The sequence below is a fragment of the Paralichthys olivaceus genome, chromosome 11 (genome assembly GCF_024713975.1).
Source record: "Paralichthys olivaceus isolate ysfri-2021 chromosome 11, ASM2471397v2, whole genome shotgun sequence".
Classification (NCBI taxonomy): Eukaryota; Metazoa; Chordata; class Actinopteri; order Pleuronectiformes; family Paralichthyidae; genus Paralichthys; species Paralichthys olivaceus.
This window is the reverse complement of record NC_091103.1, coordinates 8187501-8198049: the sequence shown is the minus strand read 5'-3', so window position 1 is coordinate 8198049 and position 10549 is coordinate 8187501. Positions and strand designations below refer to the sequence as shown.

Sequence of the window (10549 nt, the reverse complement as noted above, 5' to 3'; positions counted from 1 at the left end):
CCTATTTTTACTATCACACAAAAGCCACACAAACATGTTGGGTTTCAGCTCTTTTTCTTTATTATTTCCAATGATAAATAAAACTTCACTCAAAACTGAACAGTGTTTCTTCTTTTTTAAATTTGAAATCAAGGTTTTCAGGTAATTTCCTTCTGGCGTGTTAATGGATTAACAGTAGACTCTTTCAACATCCGAGCCAGGAGTTTGCTTTCTCAACTCTGACAACAAGTTTCTGGGTGTAGTCGTATTTGTAGACTTGTGGTCCGAGAAAAAAGTAGATGAAACCTGAAAGATGAAAAAAATTAATCTGACGATTAAGAAGCAAACAAAGTGATTCACATATTTCATATTGTGCCCTCTGGAAGGCTTCTGTTAACTACTGAAGATGATGATGATGATGATGATGATAATGCGAATATTTTCTACACTGTTGCTTGCAGTTAAAATTACAGTATATTGTGTGAGGGACTTTAATTGGTAAATTATACAGTTTAAATGACAGAGGGGAACGGAACGCTCTGTAAAAACTACACTGCATGTAAATTAGCATTCCTGTGCTACTAATAGCAATGCAACTCACAAAAGCCCTTAAAGCTACAGACAGAAATATACTGCCAGCTGAACATTAAGATTACTGCACTTTTTCAGCAACACGCAGTGTGTTTACTCTTGTTATATATCTGGGGTATTTTTAGTCTTTTGCATTTTCCTCCATCTCCAGGTTTTGCTGTAAATACATCTGTAGCCTCCATCAGCTGCAAATATACAACATACTGGTAAACAATGACAACGTTTTCTCACCATCTTTATGAACAGCAGCATTTATTGTCGAGTTGATTCCTGGGAAATCCTCGCTGATGTACTTTGGGTAACCAAAGTCCATAACCCTTCGGTTTTCATTGTAGCTGAGAAGAAAAAAGAAAAGCCGTGACCCATGAGCATCTGCTCGTTCTGCATCACTGAGACACAAGGTCTGTGTTTGACTGTAACTTTATTAACACATCATAAACCTCAGAGGTCACACTGAGGCCTTTGAGCTCTGTTCTCAATGTTCAGGTCCAGGATCCAGGGATCTTTTTTTTTCTTTAACATTGCAAGATAGGAAATCTTTTTGCATTTCCACTGATTTTAATGGTTCTGAAAATGTATGGATCAGGATGAAAACAAATTGGCCATTCAGAAAACTATCTATGATTGTGTCAAATTCCGTGCAGCTTGATTGAATTTAAGGGGGACTTCTTGGCCCTGACGGTGGTTTGCATATTACATCCTCGGGTCCATCCATTCAACCATTATCTATACTGCTTATTCTTTGAGGGTTGCGGGTGTCAGCTGGAGCCAAACCCAGCTGACATTGGGCGAGAGGCGGCATTCAAAGAGCATTAGGAATACTTTGATCTGTGTTTTGTTGATTTATTGCCTTACCTCCAGTAGATGTCATGCATAAAGAAGAGTGTGCGTCCTGTTTTCACTACATGCACGGCTGCGTCAACTTCCTGCACCCAGGCTGGAAATCCAAAGTGGCTGAGTGGTCTGGGCTTCCCCTTCATAAGTGAACCTTTCACTGTCCAGAACATGGACTCTGTTGAAGGATTAAGATCAATGGAAATATTATATTCCTCCTCAAATGAAATGTTAAATGGTTTACTTATTTCAGGCTCTTATTAATATGATGACTGTCTAAATAATTCTACCTTCAAATCGAGAATGAAATGTACATTTAGAGTTCTGGGACAAATGATAGTTTCACTGGAATGAGAGGACAAAAGCTGTGTATCAAAATTCAAGGCTTGCATCAGCCTAAATGTTATGAGACAATCTGGTCTTCTTGTTACCCGCCAGCGTGACCTGCCCTCACAACCGTTGGGTTTTTTAACATTTGTACATGAGCTGTTTGGTAGAGTATTTATATTTAAAAAATAAATTCTTCTGAGCTTTTCTCCTCATTTGCCGCCATTACCTCTTTTAAAACAAGTTTGCCACAGAACAACAATTAATAATGGAAAATGTCAGGCTGGGAAGGATTCACCGGATGGAGCCTCCGTTGCTTGGGAGTGGAAGACTGCATTTGTTGGAGGAGCCTTCAAATTGTCGCTCTTCAAATGCAGCCTCCAAAGGATGCAGCCCCCATATAGAGGCACAGTTGTAGTGAGTGATGAAGTTTATGTTCAACACTGAAGTATAGATAGTTACCGTGAATAAGATAAGCAGTGGATCTGCGAGGTACCCAGAAAGCAGCGTCGATGCTCGTTTTAATCTTGGGCATAAAGTTGGTGATCGGACCTTCTTTGATGTCGTACTGCTCGTTGTGTTTAATCCAGAGATATCTTGTGGGGAAAAAATGTCAGTTAGGTAAAAAACCCATTTTGTGCACACTTCTGAATAAAATGACAAACTAAATAAATAAATACATTCATTATCTATACCTTTACCTTCAATAAATGATTGGAAATGTTGTTTTAATTTCCTTTAGAGTAGAATACACAAATTGCCTTCTTGTGGTTGAAATGAAAAAAATCATGCACATACCCTTCTCTGAAAAAGAAGGTGGCGTCCCCGAGAGTGGACACTGCATCAAAGGTCAGGTCTGGAGCACATTTGTTTTGCAGGAGTCGAGGGAACAGTGATCCTGACATCCACGGGTTATACTGAGAGCTCCAGTCGTACCTCGGAATGGGACTCTGACGACCTTGAGCTCGGCCTAACGTACATCAGCACACACTTATGTATCAGGTTGCACTTTGGAGGAAATACAAAGTGAAATACACAGTAACTATAATAGCTGTATATAAATCTGAACTCTTTACTGTAAAGTGCGTTGATATTTGCGACATCCTCTCTGGATAAGAGGTTGGCAGGATGGGAGGACCTGTAGTTCGGGTACATCAGGGAGTCTGGGTTTCTGGAGTGCTTCAGACCCAAAGCGTGGCCAAATTCATGTGCAGCTACCATGAAAAGATTAAAGCCTGCAAAAGAAAAAATACACTCAACACGCGGCTGTGGCTCAGGAGGTAGAGCGGGACATACACCAACTGGCAGATCGGTCCCAGTCTCCCCCAATTGTGTGTGCCAAAGTGTACTTGGGCAAGATACTTAACGTCAAATTGCACCTGATGGCTGAGTGTATGAAAGAGAAAGTGCGGCACATAGAGGCACTGTATGAAACTTTGTGTAAAGTACTTGAGTGGTCATCAAGACTGGAAAGCACAATGAAATTGAAAGAAAACGCAATATACAGTTCTTTTAGCATTATCGTTGGTGTGATTCAGTTCGGCACCTGTTCCTCCTGCAGTCCAGCGCTCGTCATCATCAAAGTGAGTGTCGCCCCCAACCCCCGACCCTGGACCGTAAGCATGAGCCAGCGTTCCTCCGGGTCCGTCAAATGGATACAAGTCACCATGCACTTCATGATATAAACCAGGTCAAACATGAAACACAGAAACCACAGAGAAAAACATTTTCTTTCATGACACTGGAAAATTACAGGCCTCTGCTCACCTCGTCTAAATTATTCTTTCGAGAGTTCAGCAGCCAAGTGCGTAATGAAGCTGCCTCGGTTAGCGGCTTAAACTCAGGTTCTCCCTGTGCGTATAAATCCATTATGCCTTCATTCGATATTTACATAGCAGAAGATGTACATATTTCTGTACGTGAGCAGGGGTCAAACTGCCCAGTGCACCCTCAGGCATCAAGACAAACCCACCATAGGTCACAAACTCCACCATGATGTCAGCGTTGCGGGTGTGCGACCTCACAAACGTCAGGCCGCTGGCTCGGGCCCAGACGCTGAACGCTGACTCAACCAGAGAGTCCACAGTGCTACGGGGCAAATCCCTGGTGTACCTGCCAATGCTGCAAAGTATATGTGTCATTCTGTTGGTTCATACGAAGATCAGCACACAGGATTATCTTCATAAAATAAAATCTGATAACGACAGTAGCTATGTTTCTTATGTTCTCTTCAATCATACTTCTTGTTCTAAGTGTAATCCAGCAGACATGGATTTGGATTTTTTTATGTCAGTGTTATATAAGTTCAAGCTTGTATCAGGAACCTGGCACTATAGGGATCCCATTATAACTTTCAGAGGCAGGAGTCCCAAACCTATAATCTGTTTACATTAATGTTTCGTGACAGAAGCTATTCCTTTTAAAAGTTTAATTGCCTGCTTTCTCAAATTGCTTCCCACATATTTTGTGTGGTTTGCAATTTGGGAACAATCAGACAGTTTTATTCTTTTTTTCCAAGTTCAGTCTAGGTCAGACATTATGTGTAATTAAAAGGCCACATAGATACCTGTAGGTGATGACGTTCTTGTTCCACCGTGTCGTCTGAATGTGGCTGTACTCCTCCACATCTGGAACGCCACATCGAGGGTTCTTCATCACCTCAAATGTGTCTGCGTCCAGCACACCCGTCGCATTGAGCCCAAAGAACATCTGCATGTCTTTCACTTTGGAGGTGAAGGTGGGCCCGCTCCGCTTCATGCGCCCCATGGGCTCTTTCTGCAGGTTGTAATACTGCTGAAGGTATTCCTATGAGCAGATTTGAAAATCCACATCAGATATCACTTTGCACTAAAGAGCCAGGCAGATGAGAAGACCCTGTATCCATCAGATTGCACATTTTCTCCAAGTATTTCTACATGAACTAATCTACAGCTCTTGGGTGATCATCTGTAAATTACACCTTCTCTTAATACAGTAACAAAAGGTAAACTAACTTAAGCCTTAGCGACCAACAACGGTAATCAATCCTCATGCTGATCGTCCTCTACAACTCTTTTCTTCCAAAGAATAAACAAGAACAAAATGATGTCATGCAGGATGAGAGAAAAGAAAATAACGATGCTGAAAGAATCTGCAAAAGCATGCAATGCAACAAATTTGAGGACTCAGAGGGCAGTGCAGCCACTTACCTCCGCCCCCCACCCACACAAAGACAAGATAGATAAAAACAATATCTCAACATCCTACACGCAGGTTAGAGAACGGCTCCGTGCATCGCAGATAACCCCAGCAGAAGAGAAACTGCCGTGTTTTGGTGAATTCTACAAGAGATTAAATCACATGCAGTCCAATCATCAAACTTTTGTCACCCAGCTACATTTGTCATGCAGCTCATGCAATTATGCACTTACTGTGGCCAGCTTCAAGTCAACCTGTGGTTCTGCGGAGGGAGAGCTCGCCTCCAGGATAGATGTGGGTGCCGTAAAACATGGACGGGGCAGCAGAAGGACAAGGACACAGCAGGGGAGCAGCATGACATACATTTCACAGATGTGACACTACATGGATTGTAGTGGCCGAGGTTTAAACACATGGAGACGGGAGTTCTGGTTAATGAGAAAGCCTTTTAAATGGTTATTGTGACTCATGCCAGTTGCAAATCCAAGGAAAGCCTCAGAGAGTAGTATGGAATTAGGGAGGGGTTTGGAGACAACCAAGGACAGCACAAAAAAAAGAAAGAACGAAACAGAAAGAACGAAAGAAAGAAAAAGAACGAAGTTTGATGAGTTTTTGTAACTTGCTTATTGCAGTGATGACTTTAACGAATGAGGAGTATAGTTCCATTTTCAACATTTTAAATTCAGTTAAATCTGTTAAATTCAATGCAAACTTAGGGCCTATAATCAGTTGTTGTGATGATGTTAATGTGATGAGACTAACACATAATTATTATTTTTTTACATTTTTCAAGCAGGGAAATTACAACATGAGACAAGAGGCAGCAGAAAACAAATCATTCTGCTCTATGTGTATGGTTGGTTAAAAACATGGTGATATTTCCATGATTAAAAACCAAGTAGCTCAGATACAGAGTCAATGATTTCCTCAATTTAACTCCCTCTAGACTTGAGCAACACAATCAGCTGGGTGGCACTTCTCAGTCCCACGCATTCTGCAGGCTTTCCTGAAATAACTCCATCAAGCCCATTCTCGTCCTGATTTAGCAAACACGTGAGACCTTTCAATGAGAGAGCTCGCTGTAAATTGCAGGGGTGGATTTAAGGCCCTAGAAATGAAAAAAGAAAAAAATGGCTGTCAGCCAGGACGACGAGACTGGCAAGGGTGGTGCTGTGCTAAATTCAAGCTGCAATTATGGTTGATTGGTCATTGTGGCGCTTTATAGGAGCGACGGCATTCCTCTGTGGGGGCAACTTGAGCCGGTTTTCCAGAAAATTTTGCGCTCTTTCACAGAATGACTTGAAGAATTTTTGTCACCCTGGTTTTATGGTCCGAGTACAGACGAGGTAATGAAGACATTTCGAGCCGGGGTGATGACTGAGAGTTTAGTTTGGAGCTGCAGGATTACAAGCGGGGGGAGACTGAATTAGACCTACGGGAACACCTCAGTTTAACAAACACACAATTTCACACTGGAAATGTGCCAGAGAGACAACTTAAGAGAACGAGCAAGATGAGATCTGTCTCTGGAACAATGTACTTCGAGACAGTGAACATCTCCACAGTACAAAAAGGACTAAACAGTGACTATGAGACAAAATGACAAGACAAAGCTTAAAAAGTTTAAAATTATGAGTTCATTTATATATGATGCTAAACCAATTAATCAAATTAATGAATTAAAGCAATAATATATCAACTTCATTTCATGGTTCACTCAGATAATTCTCTGAAACCTGAATATCCATCATTTCTTGTTGTAACCTGTTTTACAGTTAAACCAGATGACAATGATCTCACAAAACACTGCTCTTATTTTGAAATTTTCTGTCCAGCTCATTTCTATCACTATCATCAATAATATTGCATACATGCATATGATGTTTTGTTTTTTTTTCTTGAAAAGGCACATCACTATTTAAAACAGACAGAAACAAGTGATGGTGCCTTTAAAGCCACCATGTGTAGACTTCAGACATATCTGTCTTTGGCTCCCCCTAGTGGTACAATCAAAAAGTGACTGTGGCAGACTGCAATATTTTACCTCCCTGCTCCTACACATCTGACCTGGATGAGTGAGTGCAATGCATGTGCTAATGAATACAAAGCGTATGAAAAATATTGTTATTGTATTGTTTGTGATCTATGCCCTTGTTAAACTGTTTGCACAATCTGCTTGGTAGTTGTGTGTGGATTTGAACATTCATTTGTCAGCCCCAAAAGTGATGCACAAATCATTGTATGCATTTGTAAATCTTAGTTTTGGCCTGTAGATTGTTTTATACACATTTATTGGCATTTTCAGTAAATTTTCTCTCAGACGACACTTTATATAACCTACAGACAGATTTTGTGGCCACTACAAGATAGACAGAACAAATGGAAGCCTTTTTAGTGCATATTCACCTCATTGCACACCTGTGAAGAAGCCAATTCACATTGCGATCAAACAGACACTTATATGTTCTAATCATCAAGCAAAAATGGCCCCAAACTAATAGATAATGTAAGATAGCATACATGTTTGAGTATGTTTTCTTTTGCAAGGATCATATATTTATTTTTTTAACCAGTCAAATGTTTTTTCATGATGTCGGAGCAAATATGACATTATATAAACTAGACTAAATCCATTTGTGAGCTCCCTCTCCAGAGCAGTCTCCTGTCAGAGCCTCTGCTGCCCCCCTGTGGCAGCTCTTCACCATGTGTCTTTTCTATGTAATTTTAATTCTTCCTTCAGTGTCGGCTGGAGCAGACGCTGTGTCTCACCCGTTAGGTCCGTTGTGGTATTACATTACATTTTCTTAGACTCACACAGTGCTCCATAGTTGCTAGGATATGTAATAAAATCAAGTTAGGAGCTATATTGTAAAGGAATTGTTTCCCTTATTATGTTGCCAGCACTTGTTAATGTCATAAATGATCCAGAAGCTTTAGAATTCTGCCTCATTGAAATCTTGTCAGCTAAATAACACCACAGTGACTACGTCATCTCCTGAAACACATTCACACATCAGCTGCCCACTATCTCACTGAATATGGTGATATTTAGCAAATTCCACTTCTGAAGCACTGGTGAAGCAATGCTAATTATGCATTTAATGGAAAAAGACAATTGTTACATTCATATCCAAGAATTGAGAAAAATGTGAACTACTAAGTTATAATACATCCCTCATTGTAAATCACTTGAATCTAGATATTCCCAAAACAAATAGTTTCTGAATCATCTCTGTGATAACAAAAAATATATATATATTGACACTCAAATAGTTGAATTGTCTCTCAATCAGAAATTTGAAAAAAAAAAAAACAACGCTTCTTGTATTGCTGTTGACTTTTATTGTGAAGCTTGTCTGATGTAGAAACAACAAAAATCCTGTTAATAACCAACCAACTCAATACTGCCGTACAGACAAAGGTTAAAGTGTAGATTTGTACATTGTTGGGGATCAAAAGGAAAAAAGGTCCATAACTGCTTCACTACGCTGGATATCATTTCTTTTCTACAAACTGTACAGAGTTGACTATAGAATCAGAAACAGCAGCAATGTGTTTGTGTGCTCTGTAGTGAGTCATCATGGGCAGCAGCTCAAATGGGTGCTTATGGATCATTATTGCACACAAACCATTTTTCTCATCCAGTGAATTCTAAAATATTGGACACTGCTTTCGTTTTTTTTTTTTTTTTTATTTGCTATAGTGTTTTAAATAACACGTGAAAGAAACAAGTTGACAGTAAAAAACAACAGAGTAAAGATCCCTTAATTACCATCACTATCATGAAAACGCTCAACAAGAAAGCTGAGCTACATTAGTTAGAGAAGTTGATATTGTAACCTTCTTCCAAATATTAACTGATCATTTCCACACTCAGCTTTTGAGAATTCTGTTTATATATAAAGAATATTTATTGATCTGGTCTCAATACAAAAACAGAGCATTTTTTTCCCTAGCAGAACCCAAGTGTTAGTTTCAGATAAGCTTCCACAGCAGATCTGTTGATCACAGAACATCCAGACACAGAAGGATAGTCACAGCTCATGTCGTCCCTCTCCCGTGCCGAAAGAGTATGACCAAGCAGCACAACAGCGACAATTTAGAAAGTGAATGAATTCCTGACAAGTAGTTGGCAGCTGCTTCACACCAGTTCCAATAACAACCAAACCGAAAAAAAAGGCTTTGGGTTGGACATCACTAAAGTGCTGATCTGTGTCGAGAATGACCAAAGAGAGAATCAAGACAACAAACCACAATGTTCAGAGTCATGCTTCAGCAAAGACACCATCCACTCCCCCCTGAGGGAGGTGGTGAAGCTCCAAATTCAAAATACTCATTTATAGTAAGTTTGTTCACAGTGGAAAGATAATAAGCAAAAAAAAGATTTCTATCTTTGAGTTTGTTGAGATTGGTCATGCACAAAGGAAATGTAAGGATCATGGCAGAAGAATCTATGAGACATTTAGATATGTTGATATTTTTGTATACGAACAACTAAAACCATAGACCTGGAAGCACAAACCTCCACCAAGGCCCAAACATAATTATTAATTGAACACAAATGTTGAAAAACACCTCATCTCACTATATCAAAGAAGGTGAAAGAAATCCCCAACAATGTAACGTGTTCATTCATGACCCACACCACGTCCTTGTCTTCTGTGGAAATCTGTCCAGTAGCTTTTAAGTAACAAACACACAACCCAGCAGTATCTAGCTTGTCTAATGTGCAAACTGTTGTGCCCAGAATGAGGCGAGAGCCCAACAGTTTACATTCTGACTCACGAGGAGGTGAACAGGCCGACAGTAGAATCCAAAACCTCGGAAGGCAAAGTCAACAAAAAAGTTTTACCAACTTAAATGTTGGTAAATCACATGATGATGATGATGATGATGAAAAACACTGGAGGACTCACAAACACACTGAGACACAACAAAGAAACACAGAGACGACTAAATACACAAATTTGACAAGACACAGGTGAAGATAATGAAGGCGGAGCAGGTCATCATTAAAGACAGGAAGCAAATGAAAAGGAGTTTCAAAATAAAACAGGAAAGAAAAAACTCAATATTACAAACATAAATCCAAATATGCAAAACCGAAGTCCAAACACAATGAGATTATCAGACCACACACACAATGAGTCCGAGAAAGATCCACAAATAAATCTAATCTACGTGTATGCAGCACTTATGTCAACACAAGCAGTCAGTCAATGATAATAATAATAATATAATGTGGTTCATAAAGAGGACAAAAATTACAAAACAAAAGACGAGAAGCAAATATAATACAAAATGTTAAATGAAAAACTACAGATGATGTCATAAGAATCATTCAAAAAGCACAAGCACAAGATAAAACAAATATAAGTCATAAGCATCACTAGTTGAATCAGATATGTCTGGAAACCCCACGTAGATGGAGTTCAGAGGAATTATTATGTTTCTGTCTGCTGAGTTACAACCTTATATCACTCATGATATTATTCATTGGACCAGTGTCATTTGTGCCTCACAGGTTTGAGCCTTTGGGTCATAATGTAGATACAACACAGTCTTAAAGAACTATAACTGTTTGTATACAACAACTGTGTGTGTGTGTGTGTGTGTGTGTGTGTGTGTTTGTGTGTGTGTG

At 39.6% G+C, this 10549-nt stretch overlaps 1 protein-coding gene across 2 annotated transcripts; it reads right to left on the bottom strand.

Annotated features, from left to right (window-relative positions):
• Nucleotides 1–44: 44 nt before the first annotated feature.
• LOC109634426 (matrix metalloproteinase-20-like) lies at nt 45–5470 on the bottom strand. 2 transcript variants are annotated; one of them, XM_020094906.2, is made up of 10 exons: nt 5142–5470; nt 4298–4536; nt 3704–3852; nt 3278–3403; nt 2808–2966; nt 2530–2701; nt 2194–2327; nt 1426–1582; nt 802–905; nt 45–285 (listed from the first exon to the last, which is right to left on the bottom strand). In XM_020094906.2, exons 1-10 carry the CDS (start codon nt 5271–5273, stop codon nt 185–187), a joined length of 1473 nt encoding a protein of 490 aa, XP_019950465.1. In that variant the 5' UTR covers nt 5274–5470; the 3' UTR covers nt 45–184. The 2 variants fall into 2 exon arrangements, with proteins under 2 accessions (XP_019950465.1, XP_069390793.1); XM_069534692.1 differs by lacking the exon at nt 5142–5470 and adding an exon at nt 4920–5083.
• Between the last annotated feature and the right edge of the window lie 5079 nt (nt 5471–10549).

What these genes read in the sequence shown, in the direction of transcription:
- LOC109634426 (XM_020094906.2), bottom strand. Translation starts at nt 5,273, where the DNA reads ATGTATGTCATGCTGCTCCCCTGCTGTGTCCTTGTCCTTCTGCTGCCC. An exon ending in AAATATCAACGCACTTTACA is followed by an intron (nt 2,702 to 2,807) that starts GTAAAGAGTTCA and finishes GATGTACGTTAG; the next exon opens with GCCGAGCTCAAGGTCGTCAG. An exon ending in ACCTTCTTTTTCAGAGAAGG is followed by an intron (nt 2,328 to 2,529) that starts GTATGTGCATGA and finishes TTTCCCCACAAG; the next exon opens with ATATCTCTGGATTAAACACA.